General features: G+C 45.3%; 1 protein-coding gene across 1 annotated transcript; it reads right to left on the bottom strand.

Annotated features, from left to right (window-relative positions):
- Positions 1-13,263: 13,263 nt before the first annotated feature.
- LOC147003618 (aurora kinase C) lies at positions 13,264-20,148 on the bottom strand. Its single transcript, XM_085841048.1, has 6 exons — positions 20,115-20,148; positions 19,706-19,897; positions 18,615-18,753; positions 16,157-16,305; positions 13,632-13,806; positions 13,264-13,435 (listed from the first exon to the last, which is right to left on the bottom strand). The coding sequence occupies exons 1-6, from the start codon at positions 20,135-20,137 to the stop codon at positions 13,265-13,267; spliced, it is 849 nt and encodes a 282-aa protein (XP_085697174.1). The 5' UTR covers positions 20,138-20,148; the 3' UTR covers position 13,264.
- Between the last annotated feature and the right edge of the window lie 2,692 nt (positions 20,149-22,840).

Genomic DNA, 22,840 nt, shown 5'->3' with positions numbered 1-22,840 from the left:
TAGCCTGCACAAATTGTTAATCAAGGAGTATTTGTCTCTGGAAATACCTGGCCTATAAAAAAATCTAGTAAAGAGACACGATCCAAATTCTCTACAAGTCAAATTGTAACTTACACAGAACACATACACAGTATGAATTCTGTTTAAAAATTGGCAAGTAATATTGAGTGAAAATAGACACAAAGGCATCAACATATTCTTTACCTGAGTTTTGTTTTCACAATCTTCTGTTAAATAGAGAAAGCAAGACCTCTCTCTCTCTCTCTCTCTCTCTCTCTCTCTCTCTCTCTCTGTGTGTGTGTGTGTGTGTGTGTGTGTGTGTGTGTGTGTTGCGCATGTGTGTGTGCTTGTGTGTATTCACAGGACTGGACTCAACAGATAGGTAGAAATGAATAAAGTTGTTTGCATTAATTTGAGCTTGCCATGATGTTACTCTTTAGATCTGAGCATAAAATAGGGACAAGCCCCTGCCATATATCAATTTATGACAACAAAGACAAGTTGAATTTTTCTTTAAAGATTTTTTTTTTGGTTCTATTTTTTTGGTTTTGTGAGACAGGGTCTCTGTACATAGACCTGGCTGTCTTGGAACTTACTATGTAGGCTAGGCTGGCCTAGAACTCACAGCAATCCACCTGCCTTTCCCTCTCAAGTGCTGGAATTAAAAGAGTGTGTCAACACTCCAGTCAAGATTTTTTAGTTAAAAACAGATTGGTTGATTGCATATGGGTATTTCCCTGCATGTATGTATGTATTTCAAGACCAGAATTTGATCTTGGAATGAAGCTGCTCTAAACAACACACACAAATGAACATGTGACTTGGAAACTTACGTAACTTTTTCTTAAGAGTATGTCAAAAACGGTAAAAGGTGTGCCTGGTGGGACAAGACTATAATCTAGCTACTAGAGGCTGAGGCAGGAAGACAGCAAGGCCAAGGCTGACTGAGAGATGTAGTGAGATCTTGCTTTGAAATAAAAAAAAAAGGGACTGAGGGCTGGTGAGATGGCTCAGCAGGTAAGAGCACTGACTGCTCTTCTGAAGGTCCTGAGTTCAAATCCCAGCAACCACATGGTGCCTCACAACATCCAAGATCAAATTCTGGTCTTGAAATACATACATACATGCAGGGAAACACCTATATGCAATCAACAAATCTGTTCTTTTTTATTAGATATTTTCTTTATATACATTTCAAATGCTATCCCGAAAGTTCCCTATACCCTCCCTCCGCCCTGCTCCCCTACCCATCCACTCCCACTTCTTGGCCCTGGCATTCCCCTGTAATAGGGCATATAAAGTTTGCAATACCAAGGGACCTCTCTTCCCAGTCTAGGCCATCTTCTGCTACATAAGCAGCTAGAGATACGAGCTCTGGGGGTTGAGGTTGGGGGGGAGTACTGGTTAGTTCATATTGTTGTTCCACCTATAGGGTTGCAGACCCCTTCAGCTCCTTGGGTGCTTTCTCTAGCTTCTCCATTGGGGGCCCTGTGTTCCATCGTGTAGATGACTGTGAGCATCCACTTCTGTATTTGCCAGGCACTGGCATAGCCTCATACAAGACAGCTATAACAGGGTCCCTTCAGCAAAATCTTTCTGGCATATGCAATAGTGTAACCAATCTGTTTTTAACTAAAAAAAAAATCCTGACTGGAGTGCTGACATATTCCTTTACTGAGATCTGACGCCCTCTTCTGGTGCTTCTGAAATCAGCTATAGTGAACTTATGTATAATAATAAAGAAATCTTTGGGCCTGAGTGAGAAGGGCCCAACTAGAGCGAGCAGAGGTCCTAAAAATTCCATTTCCAACAACCACATGAGGGCTCACATCCATCTATACAGGTACAGTGTACTCAAATACATACATACATACATACATACATACATACATACATCTTTAAAAAAGAGAGAGAGAGAGAGAGAGAGAGAGAGAGAGAGAGAGAGAGAGAGAGAGAGAGAGAGAGAGAGAGGGACCGGGACACAGCTCAGGGCTAGAGGGTTTGTCTACCCTGTACAAAGGTTCCACCCCTTGTACTGGAGTGAGGAGGGAAACAGTATTTTAATGCTGCTTAATATTTGTCAACTTGACACAGACCTAGACATATTTTGGAAGAGGAACATCAACAGAGAAAAAAAAAAAGAAACCCTAGCAAGTTGGCCTGTAGGCAAGTCAGTGAGGCTTTATTTATGATTTTTTGAGGCATGATTTCTCTGTGTAGCCTTGCCTGTCCTGGAACTCTCTCTATAGACCAGGCTGACCTTGAACTTAGAGATCTACCTGCCTCTGCCTCCCTGGGGTTAAAGGCATGCTTCGCCTCCACCCCAGTGGGGTACTTTTAACTAGTGATGAGGTTCCAGCCCACTCTGGGTGGTGCTGCCTCCACCTCTGAGCAGGTGGTTCTGTGTTGTATAAGCAGGTTGAACAAGCAATAGGAACAAGCCAGCAATCAACTTTCCTTCATGGCCTCTGCTTCAGTTCCTGCTTCCAGATTCTTGTCTTGAGTTCCCACCTTGGCTTCCTCTGATGACAGACTGTTTCCTACCTAGAAGAAAAATGCTTTCCTGGTCATGGTATTCTATCACAGTAATAGAAACCCTAACTACGATACATTTATAACCTGTATTTATAGGACATCTAAGGGGCAAAAAAAAGTATCTGTATTTTAGGTCATTTTATGGCTGAAGAACATTTAAGGGAGAATCTAGGAGTAAAACTTGCATATTTAAAACATCAAAGATTTCCATTCAAACAAGGAATGAGTATTACTTCATGTTCCTGTGCTATGAAGAAAGACTTAAGGCTGGGTAACATAATAATAATAAAAATTCAGAGTCTGGCTTATTGACACACACTTTTGATCCCAGGGCTCAGGAGGCAGAGACAGGTAGATATCTATCAGATCAAGGCCGGTCTGGTCTGCATAGTGAGTTCTAGGCCAGCCAAAGTTACAAAACCAAACATACCAAAGAAACAGGCCAGCTAGCCCCTATAACATCAGTGTGCTGGCTAGTTTATACCAACTTGACACAAGCTAGAGCAGTGGCTCTCAACCTCTAATGTTGTCACCCTTTAATACAGTTCCTCATGTTTAGTGACCCCACCCCCAGCCATAAAATTATTTTTATTGCTACTTCATTACTGTAATTTTGCTACTCTTATAAATCATAATTAAGTCTCTGTGTTTTCTGATGGTCTTCGGCAACCCTTGTGAAAGTGTTGTTCAACCCCAAAAGGGTCCGACCCACAGGTTGAGAAAACCTTTGAGCTAGAACCTTTGCACTGAAGGGAATCTTAACTGAGAAAATGCCTCCGTAAGACTGGGCTGAAGGCAGACAAGCTTATAGTGCATTTTCCTAATTAGTGACTGATGGATGATTGTGGCCTCCCTTCCCCCAGCCTGGAACCTGCTTGCTCAAGGTGGAGCTACCGGCTCATTCGTCCTGCCACGCCTACCTACTGCTGGAACCTGCCTTTGCTGCCTGGAGGCACACACGTGTTCGTCCTGCTACTGGACCCTGAGTTACTTGGCGGGATATTGGGTTCCCTCCCCCTTCCTTTATAACTGAGTGTCTGGAATTAGTAAAATTGAGCTTTGATCAGGATTTGTCTTAGCTCCATTCTTTCTTCCGCCCCGTCTAGATTCCTCTCTTTTCAGCGAACTGCCATTCTCAGTTGAACCGTTCCTGTTGTGGACTTCGGGCAGGCCGCAACAGATGATTAGTGATTATGGGTGGTGTCAACCCTGGTCCTGATTCTATAAGAATTAGGCCGAGCAAGCCAAGAGGAGCAAACCAGTAAGCAGCACCCTTCATGGCCTCAGCTCCTGCCTCTAGGTTCCTGCCCTGTTTGAGTTCCTGTCCTGACAGCTTTCGATGATGAACTATGATGTGGAAGTGTAAGTCAAATAAACCCTTTCTTCCCTATGTTGCTTAGGTCATGGTGTTCCATCATAGCAATAGAAGCCATAACTAAGACACCTGGTATCAGCGAGGCTGAGGCAAATAAGCTGCACTGCCACAAGTCTGAGGCCAAGGTGGGTTACACCATAAGTTCAAAGCCAGCCTGGGCTATAATGTTAGACCTTGTATTTACAAACAAACAAACAGCACAATAACAAACCATACTTGGTGTAGTGGAATACTCCTTTAATTCCAGAACTCAGGAACAGAGGCAAGTGGATCTCTGAGTTCAAGGTCATCCTAGTCAATACTGTGTCTCTATTTCAAAACAAACAGTAACATACCCCCCCCCTAAAAAAAAATTAAAAAAAAAAAAAAAAAAAACAAAACAGGGCAGGTAGACAAGCCAGTCTTGGCTCCAAGCCAGCCCTTGATCCCCAGGTAGGGAGAAGTGACTCCTGCAAGCTGTCCTCTGAGCTCTATGCATCCCAGCACAAGTGTGCACACTCACACACAAGCATGTTATAGGGCTGGTGAGATGGCTCAATGGGTAAGAGCACTAACCAACTTCAAATCCCAGCAACCACATGGTGGTTCACAACCACCCATAATGAGATCTGATGCCCTCTTCTGGTGCATCTGAAGTCAGCTACAGTGTACTTATGTATAATAATAAAGAAATCTTTGGGCCAGAGCAGTCAGGGACTGAGCAAGCAGGGCCAACCAGAGCAAGCAGTGTTGACCAGAGGGAGCAGAGGTCCTAAAAATTCAATTCCCAACAACCACACAAAGGCTCACAACCATCTGTACAGCTACAGTATACTTACATACATAAAATAAATAAATATATCTTTAAAAAATATAACCATACACTACAATCCTAGCACTTGGAAGATGGGAGCAAGATAATAAAGAACTCAAGGTCACCCTCAACTGTTCAAGGATGGTCATGAGAGAGAAAATCAAGTCTTTGCAAAAAATAGAAATCAACTCTATTTAGCTCACTTCTGAGGCAAGGCTTTCCTTCACTCACTCCCCTATACTGACACCCCCCCCCCCCACACACACACACACTTTCCTTTCCTCTGTTCCCACTCTCTTCCTTAATTTACTAGGATGGCCTCAAGGTTATAGACAGGTGTGAATCAGCACACTCAGTCAGTACTGATTTTCTGTAATCCACTGAAACTAAGGCTATGCTAGAACTATGCTGTTGAGTACTTTAACCCCTGGAAAGGACAGCACTTTGAATAACTTTGTTCTCTTCTTCCACATACACATGGGTCCTACCTAGAGTTAGCACTCAGGTTTCTATTACTTTGTAAAGCTCTATAACTTTTAAAAAGATTTATTATTTTATTTTATGTATATGGCTGTTTTGCCTGCATGTATGTCTGTGCCCCTTTTGTGTGCCTGTTGCCCTCAGAGGCTACAAGAGGGCATCAGATCGCAGGGAACTAGAGCAACAGATGGTTGTTGGCTTCCATGTTGGTATTTGGATTTGGACCTGGGTCCTCTGGAAGAACAGTCAATGCTTTTAACAACTAAGCCATCTCTCCAGCCTCCTAGGAAAATGGTAAGCAAGTCTGCCAGCCCTAAGCCTTCAATACCAACCTGCTGAGGAATAAGTTTCCAACACACAACCACTATCCAAATCAGAGGACCATGCATTTTCATTGGCCCAAGTGTTTGTTTAGATCCTAAGCAAAGTTTGTCAGTGTCCTTGCAAGTCACAGTCTAAATGTGGATTCTATTCAGAATGTTCTCACAGCATCCCCAGGTCACCTCCCCACAAGCATAGAACATAGAGTGCGAAAACATAGAGTTCGAAAGAAGAAGGCCTTAGCACATAGACCCAAGCTACCTAACCCTGACCGTGGATTTCTCAGCATCTAGACCTGTGAGAAGTAACTACCTGTTAAAAGAATTAGAAAAACTAGAAAACAAACTTTAGAGAGGCCAGGCTCATAGATGGCATTTGCTGCTCAAAAGTTCCCCAGAGGACCAGCAAGATAGCTCAGCAAGTAGATAGACTGGCTCCACACAGTAGGCAGAGAAAACAGACTCATATACACATGCCATAGCACAAATGACACCCTCCTTGGCATAAAATATAAATATAATCATGTTTTTCCAAAAACAGTTTAAAAAGGAGAGAAAACCCCCACATAAGCCTCTCTAGAAAAACAAAAACTTGCAAAAAGGCAGAGACCACTGACAGTAAGGACTGAACTCATTTTTACTACTACAAATATGATAAAAACAGAAAACAAACAAAATAAGATCTCTCTTAACTGGAACTGGTCTTCCACTCATAATTCTCCTCCCTCGGCCTCTCAAGGACTATCACAAAAGTATCAATACATCTGGAAAAAAATAAATGTGGGGGATGGAGAAGAGGGGGGGCTTAGTAGGTAAAAGCGCTACTAGCTACAGGGGAGATGGCTCTGTGGTGAAGACTATGGACTGCTCTTCCAAAGGACTTGAGTTTGATCCCTAGCATCATGCCACAAGGCTCACAGCTTCCAGCAATTTCAACTGCAGGGGATGTGGCACATCTGGCCTTCTCCATCACCTGTACTCACACACATACTGATGCACAGACACACACACAGATGTAGGAGATGGGAGATCCTCATGATCACAGGTAAGCCTTCAAGGAAACCAGGATTGTTAAACATGCAGGGTTAACTCTTCCGAGGAAGGGTTCCAGAACCTATTTTCTACCCAGAAGGCTGGGAGTGCAGCTGGTTAACAGGCAGGTGCCATTGGTATGGTCACACCTGACTCCCCAGACTCTGAGCATTTATCTCCCTCTATAGTGCCACCCTCACCCAGACCCTTATAGTTAGCTGTTTGTGCTGAGCCTGCTTTCTCAATTAAGCTATAGAAACTATCTTTATGGAAGAGGTCACATGTACTTTACAAAGAGTTTCAATGGAGTCATGCCTTGGGCTTTATTGTGCATACAGAATTAAGTCTCACCAAAAATAATTTGTCTAAACCCTTCGGGCCATGGAGTTTGCACATAACCCTGCACACATAGACATGACTAAAAGAATAAAAATATATTGGGGGCGGGGTTGGGCAGAGGGGAAGACTAGCTAAAGAATCTGGAAATCTTACCTCTGGGTTCTACAAAACACCCTTCTTCTTCCATGGTCGTCTTCTCTACATTATCCTGGGAGCCGAAAGATAAATAACACAGGAAGAGATGACTCTAGAAAGTGCTTGAAGCAGTGGGAAGAAAAGAAGATTAGCTCAGAGGACCTCTTAAGCATCAAGGCCTGGAGTCAGAGGGTGAAATGAGAGCAGCCAATGACCCACTCCCTGAACTGGGAAGCTAGCAAGACTACCCAGAGAGACCAGAAGCCCAAGGGTTTCCAGTATCACCTCCCGGTACAGGGTCCCCTGAGCTACAGCCGGCTGCCTCGACTCCTCTTGGGTAAGAGCCACATCTTCAAAGGTGAAAGCCACCTGAAAAGTCACTAAACATATTAGCACTGGCCTCAGGTTTTGCCTAAAAATACAGAGATTAATGCCCAAACTGCACAGCACATCCTGAACGCTATGCTGCTTCATGGGCCACAAGGGATGAGACAGGCTGTTTGGAGCATTAATGGCTAGTTTTAATTGACGACGTGACACAACCTAGAATCACCTAGGAAGATAGTCCTGGTGAGGGACTGCCTAGAACAGGTTGACCTGTGGGCACATCAGTGAGATTATGTTGATAATCTTTATTCTGTTAAGTTGGAAGACCCAACCTAAAAGTGTTGACACCATTCCTAGGTTTGAGTATCAGAATGTATAAAAAGGGAAAAGTGGAGTCACTGAGTTGGCTCAGAGGGCAAAGGCACTTGAGACCAAGCTTTACAACTTGATCTCTACTCGGGGACTTTACCAAGGGAAAGGCAAGAACTCAACTCCCAAAGTTGTCTTCGGGACTCCAAATGCAAACCCATACTTACACTCACTAATAAGAATGCATGTAAACTTAGAATGAATGAAAGTCCTGGGTGTGGCAGCTTACACCTTTAACCCCAGCACTTCCAGAAACAGAGCTAGATGGGTCTCTGTGAGTTTCAGGCCTGAGAGGGCTACTTGGTGAGACCCTGCCTCAAACCAAACAAGCAAACAGAAAACTAGGGGAGCATAAGCATGCACGCATGCAATTATTGTTCTTGGTGGTTCTGACCCCAAACATGCTGTAACCACCTCTCATAGGCTCCTGCCACAATGACTTCCCTGATGTGATGGATCTGGATTTGTGAGCCAAGCAGACCCCTTTTTCCCTCAATGCTTCTGTCAGGGAATCTTATCACATAGGAAACAAAGCTAAGGCAGGGCATAATATATCAGTGTGAAAGGCAGATGCCTCCTAAGCAGGAGCTCTTAGAAAGTAACTAACAGCAAAGTCAAACCGTGGGCTGTGAGAGAGGGTCTGCTGCGGATGTCACAGGCAAGACAAAATAATGATGATGGGACCAAAACCAACAACCTTACAAACATCATTTCTTCAGCTTCACTGGTCCAGCTAGTTTCCTGCCCTTGCTGAATGCTGCCAAACGCCTCGGTTCTGAAGTCAAGAAGCCTAGAGTTTCAATCCAAGCTCCTGAAACTACCACTCAACAGCTGTGTAACATTAGGTACCTCACTTCATCTCTGAGCCTCCATTTCCAGAGAAACACAGTAATTCTCACGTCTTGGGCAACAGCTATGAGGACGGAAAACAAAACAAAACAAACAGAAAAAGGTAACCATGGGTATAAAAATACCCATAGAATAGAGATGAGCTTTGTGAAAGATAAATTACATCACATTTAACTTGTCTGGTTTCTGCTAATTAATACAGTCTATGGTAAATATGGCTGGTACCTATGTACAGGTCAGTGACTTGAGGCTAGAAGATGTCCGCAAGTTGCTTATTTTTGTTAAGGTCATAAGTAGTCCAAGCTGGTCTCAAACTTGCTAAGTAGCCAGGGCTGACCTTGAACTCCTGAGCTTCCTGCCTCTGCCTCTCCAGTACTGGGATTACAGAAATAAATAAAAGGAGTGCTACTTGGGCAAGTGAGATGGTTCAGAGAGTAAAAGAACTTCCCTCAAGCCAGACCACCTGAGTTTGATCCCCAAAACCCATATGAAAGTAGGAGAGGGGCTGGTGAGATGGCTGAGTGGGTAAGATGCTCTTCCAAAGGTCCTGAGTTCAAATCCCAGCAATCACATGGTGGCTCACAACCATCCGTAATGAGACCTGATGCCCTCGTCAGGTGTATCTAAAGACAGCTACAGTCTACTTACATATAATAATAAATCTTTAACAAACAAACAAAAAAAAGTAGGACAGGACCAATTCCTGAAAGCTGTCCCACAACTTCCACACTTGAGCCATTGCTTGCATGTGAGTAGACCCACAAACACTTGACATACATAAATTGTTAAGTTTTTAATATTTTAAATGCTTTCATTTTATGTGCATTGGTGTGTTGTCTGCATATGTGTCTTTGTGAGGGTGTCAGATCTCTTGACACTGGAGTTCCAGTTATCAGCTGCCCTATGGGTGTTGGGAATTAAAACTTGGGTCCTCTGAAAGAACACCCAGTGCTTCTGACCACTGAGCCATCTCTCCAGCCCAAACTTTAAAAAAGCTTTCTAAAAGTGGCATCTGAGTAGAAATGTGACATAGAATGGTCTTCCAGAGATCTGAAGACTGAGTCGGAGTAAACCTCAAAGATAAAAGCTGGAAAAGCAAAGGAAATGTTGGGTCAGATTGGTACACCTGAGTAGCAGTGAGTCAGACAGGGAATCAAGATCCTAAGAAGTCAGCCAGGAAGAATTCGATACTTAACAGATCGTGTCTGATATGAAGTGATGAAAGTCCTTAGCCTGGAGCTTCATTTCAGTCTTCAATCTCTTAAATACCTACCAGAGGCCTGACTTTCTGGCATGAGGAAGCTGTAGGAGAGCTAACTAGCAGAGCTGCAATGCTGGAAAGTGAGGGCTATGTGAGTCCTTTATTAGAAGCAGAAATGGCAACAAACAGGACCCAGTTATTAAACCAAACCCTAGACCACTGTTGCCCATTGTCACAGAAGTTATCTTTGGGCTTCTAGATTAGTACTAGGAAAGAGTCATCTGGGTTCCTTTAGATCGACTTAGAGCAGGCACAATTCCAAAATGTTAGTTATAGAAAAGGAGGCAGGTTGGCACATATTAGGGAGTGAGCTCCAACTTTCTTAGGTATGGCCTCCAGTGCATAAACGACCCTCTCAGGTACAACATGAAGGGGAAAAGTAAGAAATAAAGGGAAAGGCCAAGACTGCTTGTAGGTATGGTGGAAGAGAAAGTTTACCATAGATAAGTGGGAGAGCACAGCTAGAGACAGAAACACCTGGGAGAGTCCAGATTGGACATGACCCTGAGCCATATGAGAAGAGGAACAGCAGGAGAGAGAGAGAGGAGGGGGAGGGGAAAGGTGCAGCAGCCAAGAGGCCCAAAAGAGCAGGGATAACCAAACTGGTTAGATTGTAAAGGGAAGGGCAGCTGGGGACAGAGCAACCCAGCTCCAGAGCTTGGGGAGTTTAAGGGAGGGGGGGAGGGGGCTAACTATGCCAGCCAAGAACTCTTGGTGACCTGTAAGGATAAAGTTGCTTAAACACCCCAGCGGCGGGTGTGCTTTGTTCTGTTTAGTAGACATTAAGCTTTTTGTCCCAGCTTTGAACCTAAGCCTAAAACTAGGGATGAGCAGGGCGTGGTGGCGCACACCTTTAATCCCTGCACTCTCGGGAGGCAGAGGCAGTTGGATTTCTGAGTTCGAGGCCAGCCTGGTCTACAAAGTGAGTTCCGGGACAGCCAGGGCTACACAGAGAAACCCTATCTCGAAAAACAAAACAAACAAACAAACAAACAAAAAAGACTAGGGATGAACTGGGTGGCCATGCGGATCCACTTTTCCTAAGCAAACACAATTATAAAGACTATCCTAGAGGCTCTCTTGATTGACAGGCTCTCCAAAACTTAAGGAAGCATCAAACGTCTCCGAAAACCCACAAGCCCGGTGCCCACTAGCACGGACGCCATCCTGCTACCATGCAGGCAGCAGAGCCAGGAATCCCGTGAGCTCCATAGAAACCTGTATCTCCTTACCCGGGGCAGGTGACTTTGGCTGCTGGCTGTCAGGCCCAGGTCACAGAGCACAGCTGGGTTCACTGCAGTGTTTAGGTTTTCCTCCTTACTACAGGCTAAACAGGAATGCAGCTAAGATTCCCACACAGGATGTGAACTGAAGAGTAGCGCAAGGATGACGTCATGGCATGGAGCCAGTAGAGCCGCAGGCATTAGCATTTTATTTGCAGAGCAAGCCACAAGACTCTTGTGCTCTATACCTTCTGGGAAACATAGTTCTTTCCCTGCTTACAAACAGATCACTCCCTCCCCAAAGAGAAGAGGTTTTCTTACTCTTTATCTAAAATAAGGTCCCAGACCTAGCATCATGGCTTAGACATACCTATTACTATTTATTATTACTGTAGTTGTTATTTTTTTCTTTTGTTTTATTGGATATTTTATTTACATTTCAAATGTTATCCCCTTTCTTTGTTTCCCCTCTGAAAACCATCTATCCTCTTCCCCCTCCCCCTGCTCACCAACCCACCCACTCCCACTTCCTGGCCCTGGCATTCCCCTACACTGGGGCATAGAGCCTTCCTAGGATCAAGAACCTCTCCTCCCACTGATGACCTACAAAGCCATCCTCTCCTACATATGCAGCTGGAGCCATGAGTCCCACCAAATGTACTCTTTGATTGGTGGTTTACACCCTGGGAGCTCTGGGGGTACTGGTTAGTTCATATTGTTGTTGTCCAATGGGGCTGCAGACCCCTTCAGCTCCTTGGGTCCTTTCTCTAGCTCCTCCATTGGGTACCCTGTGCACAGTCCAATGGTTGGCTGTGAGCCTCCACCTCTGTAGTTGTCAAGCACTGGTAGAGTCTCTCAGGAGACAGCTATAACAGGCTTCTGTCAGCAAGCACTTGTTGGCATCCACAATAGTGGCGGGGTTTATGGATCCCCAGGTGGGGCAGTCTCTAGTTGGCCATTCCTTCAGTCTCTGCTCCACACTTTGTAACTCCTCCCATGGGTATTTTGTTCCCCCTTCTAAGAAGGATGGAAGTATCCACACTTTGGTCTTCTTTTTTGAGTTTCATGTGGTTTGTGAATTGTACCTTAGGTATTCTGAGCTTCTGGGCTAATATCCACATATCAGTGAGTACATACCATGTGTGTTCTTTTCTGATTGGGTTACCTCACACAGGATCCTTTCTAGTTTTATCCATTTGCCTAAAATTCTCACAAAGTCATCATTTTTAATAGCTGAGTAGTACTGTAGTATGTACATGTACCACATTTTCTATATCCATGCTTCCATTGAGGGACATCTAGGTTCTTTCCAGCTTCAGGCTATTATAAATAAGGCTGCTATGAACAGTGTAGCATGTGTCATTATATGTTGGAGCATCTTCTGGGTATATGCCCAGGAGTGGTGTTCTTATTACTTAAAATTGTTTTAATTTGAGACAATCTCGCTAAATTGTCCGGGTTGGCCTTGAACTGAACTTCTGCTTGAGCCTCCTGAATACTTAAGATTGTAGGCATGGGTCACCAGGCCTGGCTTCAGATCCATCAAGTAACAATCACACAGCGCAGGAGGATTCTGGGCCTGGGTGAGACTGACATTCTTTCTGTATAGAATGTAGATTGGAGTGTTGTATGTCTGGAACATTTGCCCAAAATCAGGGCAAATGTAAAGCTGATAAACTGAGTGCTCTAGAGAGGACCCCAAGTTCTACACATACATCATCTCTCCTTATACACCAACTTCCTTTCACTTAGTTGTTATTTTATGTGTGTGTAAGCATGGGTGTGCCTCTGTCCATGTGCAGAAGCACAGGGACTGAGTTTGATCCCCAGCACCCTGGTACAAGCTGGGCATACTTTAGTGCTTCTGTGATCTTGGCACTAGGGAGCTGGACATAGAAGGATCACTGTGTTTTATTTACCAGCCAGTCAAGCCCACTTGGTGATTTCATGTTCAGTTCAGAGATTTATCCTCTCAGAATATGAGATGGAGAGCACTAGAGGGAGCCACCTGGTGTGGGCTTCTGGCCTCCACCTCTATCACTCATGTAAGACAAACTTTTCAATTCAATCTACACACTAACTCACTCAAGCAAGAAGATTGATGTGAAAATAATCAGTTTTAATTAACATCATTTCATAAAAGAGAAAACAAGCAAACCACACACACTAACAAAAGAGCCTGGAGAGCTTCCTGAAGAAATCCATAGGGATAGAGATGGGCAGGACTCAGGAAGACATCTGAACACAGGGAGGCAGCACCCTTCGAGAGTGTTCCCTGACCCAGGGGTGCTTCAGGACCTGGGCCAGGCTCAGCCGCTCTGAAGGATGGTACCTAAGAAGCTTGGAGATCAAGTCCTGGGCTCCTGCAGGCACTGATGAAGGAAACTTAAAATCTACCTAATGAGCCAGGGGAAGAAGAATAGAATCTAGTTATTCGCATTTCGTAATATCCCTGTGCTATAAGTCTCCTCATGGCACCCTTTTGGCTATTAGCAGATAATCTTTTGTATACACTCAGTCCCCAAAGGCCCACCCAGGACCCATCACTGTCTGGCTTCCTGGTGAATGTCATGTGTGCGTGCGCTGGCCATACCTTGCGGATGCGTCTATATGTCTCACTGGAGGTGCTGCTCTCAAAGGGTGGCTTCCCCACCAGCAGCTCATAGCAGAGCACGCCAATGCACCACAGATCAACCATCTCATTGTACGGTTTCTGCTCTATCATTTCCGGGGGCAAGTAGTCCAGAGTCCCACACATTGTCTTTCTCCTAGAACAAGACACAGAAGATTGGGCTGTGCGTAGGCTCAGAAGAAGGGAAAACACCAAAAAACAAAAACAAAACCGGGCAGTGGTGGCGCACAACTTTAATCCCTGCACTTGGGAGGCAGAGGCAGTCGGATTTCTGAGTTTGAGGCCAGCCTGGTCTACAAAGTGAGTTCCAGGACAGCCAGAGCTACTCAGAGAAACCCTGTCTCCATAAAGCAAAAACAAAAAACAGAAGAAGGGAAATCTTCCCTGTTCAGCTTCCAAGGAAATGGGAGACACAGGGACATCCTAAAGGGTCCACTCCTGTGCATGCCTGAGGCAAGGAGAACTGTTCATAAACACCAACTGTTAATATGGATCAAGATTCAGAGGGGCTATAGGAGGTGAGTCAGGGGGCAAAGCACTTGCAAGGGGAATTCCTGAGGACCTGAGTTCTATCCCCCAGAACCCACATAAAGCCGGGTCCATGACTATTGTCCTAGAACTTCTATAGTGAGATGGGAGGCAGAGGAGAATCATAGAAAGTCTGTAGACCAGCTAGGCAACTATGAAAGAGCAAACAAAAGACCTTGTCTCAAATAAGGTGGAAGGTGAGGGACTATCTTGAAGGTGTCCTCTTACACGCCCACCCTCCTCCCAGACACAACATGGCACATGTGTGCCTACATGCACATATGAGAATAAACACAGGTTTCTTTTTGTTTAACGTTCAGGGAAAGCAGATGCATATAGTAATAGCTCACATCTCTTAATTCTGGCATTTGGGAAGGTTGCAACAGGAAGAGCATTGTGTTTGAAGCTAGAATGAATCCACAACCAGTCAGACAAGGCAGGGCTGGAGAGATGACTCAGTGGTTAAGAGCACTGGCTGCTCTTCTAAAAGACCCTGGACAGATTTTGCAGCATCCATGTGGCTGCTTAAAAACAACTGATGCCCTCTTCTGGCTTCCAAGAGAACAGGCATGAAAAACGGTGCACAAGTCCTAGATGCAGGCAAAACATCCATACATAGAAGATAAAAATTAAAAAAACTAAACCAACTCAGAAAAAGTAAATACTATAAGGGAAGAAACACTAATCTCATGTTTTAAAACATGGTGTAGCATATCACCTGTAGCATAACATCACAGGATTGCTGTAAGTCTGAGGCCAGCCTGGTGGTCAGAGTCAGTGACTGAGGAAGATTTTTTTTATATTTATTTTTTTTAATTAGGTATTTTCTTCATTTACATCTCAAATGCTATCCCAAAAGTCCCCCATACCCCCCCTACTCCCCTTCCCACCCCCTCCCACTTCTTGGCCCTGGTGTTCCCCTGTACTGGGGTATATAAAGTTTGCAAGACCAAGGGGCCTCTCTTCCCAATGATGGCAGACTAGGCCATCTTCTAATACATATGCAGCTAGAGACACGAGCTCTGGGGGTACTGGTTAGTCATATTGTTGTTCCACCTATAGGGTTGCAGACCCCTTCAGCTCTTGGGTACTTTCTCTAGCTCCTCCATTGGGGCCTTGTATTCCATCCTATAGCTGACTGTGAGCATCCACTTCTATGTTTACCAGGCCTAGGCATAGTGTCACAAGAGACAGCTATATCAGGGTCCTTTCAGCAAAATCTTGCTGGTGTATGCAATGGTGTCAGCATTTGGAGGCTGATTATGGGGTGGATCCTTGGGTATGGCAATCTCCAGATGGTCCATCCTTTCGTCTGAGGAAGATTTATGATGTACATAATGATGGTGTATGTCTCAAGAGGAACCAAGGAAATGTAGCTCATCGACATGGAGAAATTCCTTCCTGGGATGCTTGCTAATTTTACATGGAATCTTACTGGCAAAGGCAAACACTGATAAAGACTAGGAAAGCAAAGCTCTATTTGTGGTGTGTGTGTGTGTGTGTGTGTGTGTGTACATGTCTACAGACACACACTAACAAAGACAGAGGACGACATTCAGTGTCTTTATTAAGCTCCCCACTGTATTCCTTTAACGCAAGGTCTCTCATTGGACCTAACCCAGTCATTTCTGCCAGTGGCTAGCCAGCTTATAGGATCTGCCTGCCTCCATCACTCAAGGCAGGGGTTAAAGTAATCCATAGCCACAGCCAGGTATTTACAGGTTCTTTTCATTTAAAGTCAGGTTTCCTGATCACAAAGGAACTGTTCTTATCTACTGAGTCCATCACCCCACCCACCTATTCTTTCAATTTGCAAGTACATTTTAAAAGTGTGTATTTGGAAAAGGTGCTTGTTAACCACAAGGCCCAGTTTGTATCTGGGCCTTCCATGTGAGATGAATTCACTTGGGAAATGCCTCACTAGTGTGAGCGTCCCACCCCCATCCCATCCAACCTACCTGAGGGAGGGGGTATGCACAGACCACCCAAAGTCTGAGATCTTCACCTCACCATTGAGGCCCAGCAGGAGATTCTCTGGCTTGATGTCCCTGTGAATCACCTTCTTCTCATGGCAGTAGGTCAGGGCATCTGACAACTCCTGTATTATCTGTGTGAACAAAAGCAGTCTGATGGGGGGGAAGACTTTCTCGGCTTCCCTGTGAGGTAGAACAGACATTACGAATTTTATCATTGCCAAGGAATCTCATTTTTTGACAATAATTCTATTGTCTCTTTGTGTGTATATACATAGCAATGCGGAGCATAGAGGACAATCTTTAGAGTGGTGCCTTACTATCGACCTTGTTTTTCAGCAGGGTTTCTCTCTGTAGCTCTTACTACCCTGGAACTCTCTCTGTAGCTCAGGGAGTAAAGGCCTCAGTCACCACCGCTTGCCTCTTTGTTCTTTTTAAAAGAGGGCCTTCACTGTCTGGCCCAGGTCAGCCTTAAACTCATGAGATCTGCCTGTCTTTAAATAGCATGATGGTTATAAACTAGCCAGCCCCCACCCCTCCACTATAGACTTAGCAGAACAGGAGCCAGACACAGAAGCTGTGCTGAGTGTAGCCTCCCCCAGCCTTGAGTAGGCTGGCTCAGACCTTGCTGCCATTGTGAATGAGACCACCTGAGATGGAGCCTTCAGACCCTGTAGCCCCCTGCAGCCACACTAACTGAGTTCCTGAGTGGGAGGCCAGAGCTGTATAGAACATCAAAGAAGTAAAGAGACCAAGACAGATTTCTGCTCAAGGCCCAATGTTTACTAAGAGTCTGTGCTTATAAAGCGGGATGGCCCATCCCCCGCCATGCCAGGCTTCTTGATGCTTTGTTGCTAAGTTGTTAACACTAGTCTGTCAGAGCTATTAGCATTAGGTCCCCAAGTGCACAGGTTGTTGGCTCTCTCAGGAAGACAGGTTCAGCCTCTCAGCTGTAGCTGCTTCTTGGAAAAGAGCAGCAGCAGGTGACAAGAACAATAGAGCTATCTAGGTGGGAAGGTCCACCCCAGGTGGTCTCATTCACAGTGGCAGCAAGGTCTGAGCCAGCCTACTCAAGGCTGGGGGAGGCTACAGCTGAGCCAGTCAGAACATTCCCCCTAAAGGATCAGAGGGAAGGCTACAGGAGTCAGAGATTTTATTGTCCAGCAAAGCCAACTGATGGTGCAGGGATAGAGTTCTAGGGCTTTTCTTAAAGTACCCTACAATTTCAAGGTACCTTTTCTTTTTTCCTTTTATGAGATAAGGTTGCACTATGTAACCTTATGGCCTGAAACTTGATATGTAGACCAAGCTGACCTTGAACTCCTGAGCCTTCTGCTCCAGCCTTCAAAGTTCTGGAATTATAGGCCAGCAACACTATGCCCAGCTAGCTTTCCAATATATGTTTATGGTTTCATTTTCTATCTAATAGAGTTGGACTTTTTATATACTATTTTCATTGCATTTATTTGTTTTTCTGTGCCTAAATATGTGAATAAGTGCATGGAGAGGTACAAGGACAACCTTCTGGGTTTTATCTCGCCTTCGACCATGCGGGTCCCAGGATGCTGGTGTTCAGCCTCAGCAGCAAGCATCCTTACCCAATGAGCTGTTTCTTCAGCCCCAGTTACAATCAAATGCTTGATAAGAACGATACCAGGTGTGGTAGCCAGCACTAGGGAAGCAGAGGCAAGAGGATTTCTGTGAATTTGAGGCCAGCCTGTCTATATTGTTCCAGGTTAGACAGGAAGTGAAAGAACCTATCTCTAAAAAAAAAAATCTATCAATAATAATATTCTGTGGCTACATTGGGATCAACCCAAGGCCATAAACACACTAGAGAAGAACTAGACCAACAAGTTACATCTAAGCACACCTAAAAACCAAAACCACACAAACAAATAAACAAACAAACAACCCTCATGGAAACAAAGAGTCCAAAGCTGGGTGGCCTATCATCCTAGGAGTTACAAGGTTGCAAACTCAAGGTTAACCTGGGCTATACAGGAGTTCCAAGTCATTCTGAGCTGCTTAGAAAAGACTCTGCCCAAGGAAGGAAATACAGCACCGTGAGCCAGGTTTCATCCTGGAGATTTCAGGGAAGCCTGGGCTAGCCTGGGCTATCTAGCAAGATTTCCTGCAACTCAGAACAACAAGAGATGAAGGCCAGCAAGATGTCTCAGTAGGTAAGAGAGCTTGCTGTACACGCCTGGTGACCTGAGTTTCAACCCTGGAAGACACATAAAAGTGAAAGGAGAAAACAGACTCCTCCCCAAGTTGTCTCATGACTTCTATATGTGCCCACTACGGCCTGTATGCTCCCCCACCCCACATCCCACACTAACACACAAAAGAGTAAGTTAAGAAGAGTTGGGAAGGGATATTGGCAGCTACAAACAGTAACTGTCATCACTGCGTGCATCCTTGGTCCCAGAACTCCCCTCACCGTGGCTGTACGCTGCTGGTCCAACTTCTGATTTCTCTGAAGCTCCTTATAGAGCTCACCTCCTGGAGCATACTCCAGAATTAAGTATATCCGAGTGTCATCGTAGAAGTAGTTGTACAGGCGAAGGATGTTCGGGTGTCTGAAGGAGGAAGGAAGGAAGAGTCAAGGCAGGCAAGATGCATAGCAAACAGAGACATTGTTGCCAAGTGTGCTAACCCGAGTACCACTCCCAGAATCTGTATGTGGAAGAGAGGAACTAATTCCTGCAAGTTGTCCTCCACATGTGTCCTGTGACTCACATGTAGCCCATGTGCCACCACTCCCCGTAAAACAAAACAAAATAAAATAAAATTGCTGAGTAGTGCAAGACTTTAATCTCAGCACTCCAAAGGCAGGTGCAGGCAAATCTCGAGTTCAAGAGCAGCCTACTAGATCTACAGAGCAAATACCAGGACAGCTATGGCTACACAGAGAAACCCTGTCTCCAAGTAACCAAAACCAAAACTAAAATAAACAAACAAATAAGTAGGTATAAGACAAAACCGATTGCTGTGGACAGAGTTTCACTGTGTAACTCTGGTTGACCTGGAACTCACTGGGAACCATCAGGCTGGCCTCACACCCAGTGATCCACATGCCTCTGCTTCTCAGGGGCTCCGGACAAAGGAATACATTTTTAAAAAAGATGTGCATCGCCGGGCGTGGTGGTGCACGCCTTTAATCCCAGCACTCGGGAGGCAGAGGCAGGCGGATTTCTGAGTTCGAGGCCAGCCTGGTCTACAAAGTGAGTTCCAGGACAGTCAAGGCTACACAGAGAAACCCTGTCTCGAAAAACCAAAAAAAAAAAAAAAAAAAAAGATGTGCATCACCTGAGGAGTAACACTGGGGGTTGACCTCTGATCTGCACATGTGTGTACACTTGAAACTGGTGTGTCCAATACCAGGAGAGAATTGTCCTAACCGGAATGAGTTACAGAGAAAAGTCTTCAGGTAGAAAACAAAATGCTTATTTGGGAGTCATGAAGACGGAGTTCAGAGGTCGAGGGCAGCAAGAGGGAACCAGCTCTGAGTTCCACATAGATCAGGCTTACTGTAGGTGTGCCTGGATCTCCACTTCCCTGCGAAGTTGGTGCTCCAATCCCTCCTTCTCTATCTCAGACTTGAAGAGGACCTTCAGGGCCACGATGAAATGATTTTCCTTGAGCCGAGCCAAGTACACACGCCCAAATTTCCCCCTGCCCAGAGGACGCCCGATTTCAAAGTCACTGATGGTGAAATGCTTCCTGAATAGATGGAAGAGATGGCCTCATCTCAGAGACTAGGAAGAGTTCGGGGTCCCCAACCGCTCCCCTTCCTCATTCACTGAGCTCACAACCTCAGCAGTGGTCTTCCATAGGGAAAATAGCATTTTAGATCCATGAGCCAATGCTCCTCTTGCCCTGCTTACTAGTCACCTGAGTCCCACTTTCTTTCTTCTAGAAACTTTGGCAAAGCACTCACCTTGTTGAGGTGCTGGGCTCCATCTGGCCAGTAGCTAAGGAAAGAGAGGAAAAATGGGCCTGGTGATGCTCAATAGCAACCCTAGTCTGTGGGAGGTAGACAAGGAGGCAGGAGTTCAAAGTCACCCTCCACTCCATAGCAACTTTGAGGCCCACTTAGTACACAGGAGAATCACCCTATCAGAGACTGGGGGAGGGTGGGAGGGGAAAGGGTATAGGAGAGGGGAAGGGGCATCAAGAAAGTTGTAGGGGAGGGCATGGAAGGGAAAGGAAAAAGGGAGAAGGAGAAAAAGAAGGACTGCAGGAAAAGGAGAGATGGAGAGTGAACCCAGGAAAGGAGGGGGGGGAGGAAAGAGAGGGAGGAGAGGGAGTGAGGGAGAGGAAGGATGACGCAGAGAGAGAAGGCTGAAGCCTTCACTGCCAATGCACACACACACATAACGCACCCCTGGCTGCGGACCCCAGTGACCTCTAACTGTCCCCATCCTGCTGCCTCGTCCTCCTGCTTGCAGGGATCTTTCACATACCTGCCACCACTTTGGAGTCGGTCCGGGTTCTCCTACCTCTTACTTGTGTGTGAAGCCCAGCCGGAAGGAGGTGACTCTTCCCTGAACTCTAAAGAGGTGAGGGCAAGTTGAAGTCCTGCTAGTTGCTTAGATCCTGGAAAAAGGTAGGCAGGTAACGCTCTGACTCCAGCCTCCCCAACCGCCCGGAATGTCTCACCCACTCTGGGACACACGGGACACACACACTGGTAATCCACTAGCACAGCCGCACTCAAGAGGTTTCCAGATCGCGCTTTGATAGAGTCTAGTAGATCCCAGCTGATAACCATTGGTTATCTTTCTGAGGTCATAAGCATGCCCAATAGGCGCGCCTGAGAAGCCAGGCTGCTTGCCCTATAGGATGGTGGGGGCGGGTCCAGAAAGTGCCTAAAATCACTAGCAAGGAAAGTACCATCTGCAGAGGTCAGCAGGAGGGGCACTAGGTGTTTGTGTAGGTACAGAGGACCGGCAATCAACCTCGAGGACCCCGTAGTAAGAAACAGCAAATATGTGTCTCCTCTGTCAAATGCGATGAAATTTATGTTTATTAGAATAGGGAATTAAAATCTTTACAAATCCTGCACACACCTTTAATCCCAGCACTCAGGAGGCACGGGGCATCTCTGAGTTTGAGACCAGCCTGATCTAAAAGAGCAAGTTCCAGGACAGCCAAAGCTGCACAGAGAAATCCTGTCTTGAAAAACAAAGTATTGGGGGCTGAAAATCCAAAACAACCCAAGCAAAGCAAGATACAAAGCAAGATACTGAATTAGGCAGCAAAAACTGACCAGTAGGAGATAGCAACACAGACTTGGCAGCTGACTGCTTCTTGGGACGTCCATCCACAAGTAGATGACAAAAGTCTATTATTGTACTCAGGCTGCTACTGATCAGACCACAGAACTTGGGAGCTGAAAAGCGACTCCAAGCCAGAATATCCCAGAAAAATTTTAAGCCTGAAACCATCAACATCTGCTTCAAGTTACAGTTACATATTCCCACCCATCAGGATTTGCCAGATCCGGCATGACATGCATTGTTTCTGCCTCTGAGACAGGACTAGCAGGCATGGGCCTCCACAAGTGTCAGTAATGCTTGTTTGTATAACACTACTTATTTTTACATTCCTATTTCGAGGAATGTCCTCCTCTTAACGTTAATGACTCCATGATAATCGGAGAGAGCATGAGTCTAGAAGGGGAGGAGAAGGTATAGCTAATGTCTCAGCAAAATGGCAAGAGGGTATAGGATCCCATGAAGCTAGAATTGCAGGCAATTGTTAACTGTTCGGCATGGGTGCAGGTAACTGAATTCAGGTCTTCTAGAAGATGTTATGCTCTGGACCACTGAGTTATCCCATCCGAGTTTACCACCTCCAGTGACTCTGCATTCTAATCTGAGGTGCCTCCTAAAGAAGGAGTCCACCACCCAGCTCCACTACATTTTTTTTAATCTGAGAAAAATTTGAAACAGCTGAAAACACAAGGTTTATCATTTTCACCCTACAAAGACAGGCAAAATTTTCAGCTGTGTAGTATGAAGAAGGGTGTATATTTATATGATTAAAGAGGTGGAGCAATGGCTCAGCAGTGAAGAGAGCTTACACATGCAGAGAGAGAGAAAAAAGAGAGAGAGAGACTGCTAAAGGAAAACAGAAAAAGGCTGTTGGAATTTGCAAGAATACAGATACTTAGGAAAAATGTGGATCCATATTGCCTTACATATGAAGTATTTCATGGCTCAAGTGTCCCTCGTTCATCACAAAGGTTACTGGTCTCAAGAATAGTATCTTAGGACACAAAAGTATTGGGGACACAAAGATATGCAATACATGTTTACAGGCTTGGTCTCAGCTAACTCCCCAACACCATGTGAATACACAAGGCACAAGAAAGGGCCAAAGGCTTTGACTAATAAAACACCCACCTCACTCCAAATAAGCTGAGGGGTCGATATCACAGTGCCATAGGTTTTTCTGGGAGGTCTGAAGAGATCTGTGATTTTATTTTTGTTGGCATCTGCTTTGTAAACAATCCCTGAGATAATACTACGATGTAAATTTGTAGGGAGATGGGGCTGAAGTTTTCCTGTGTGAACTTAAAACAAGATCCCACCCCTACCACAACCCACCCCAAACCCTGGAGTTCTTCCTGGGTGAATTTTCAGAGGGAAATAAGGCTGG

This window comes from Mus caroli, unplaced genomic scaffold (genome assembly GCF_978045245.1).
Source record: "Mus caroli unplaced genomic scaffold, Mus_caroli_1 scaffold_8, whole genome shotgun sequence".
In the NCBI taxonomy this organism is placed as follows: Eukaryota; Metazoa; Chordata; class Mammalia; order Rodentia; family Muridae; genus Mus; species Mus caroli.
The sequence above is the reverse complement of the archived record's forward strand: the minus strand, read 5'-3'. Positions and strand labels throughout refer to the sequence as shown.

Excerpts from the sequence above, each read along its gene's own strand:
- LOC147003618 (XM_085841048.1), bottom strand. The coding sequence starts at position 20,137 with ATGGAGCCCAGCACCTCAACAAG. Across the intron at positions 19,898-20,114 it reads GAGCCCAGCACCTCAACAAG|GAAGCATTTCACCATCAGTG; the intron begins GTGAGTGCTTTG and ends CCATCTATTCAG. Across the intron at positions 18,754-19,705 it reads GAGATCCAGGCACACCTACA|ACACCCGAACATCCTTCGCC; the intron begins GTAAGCCTGATC and ends TTCCTCCTTCAG.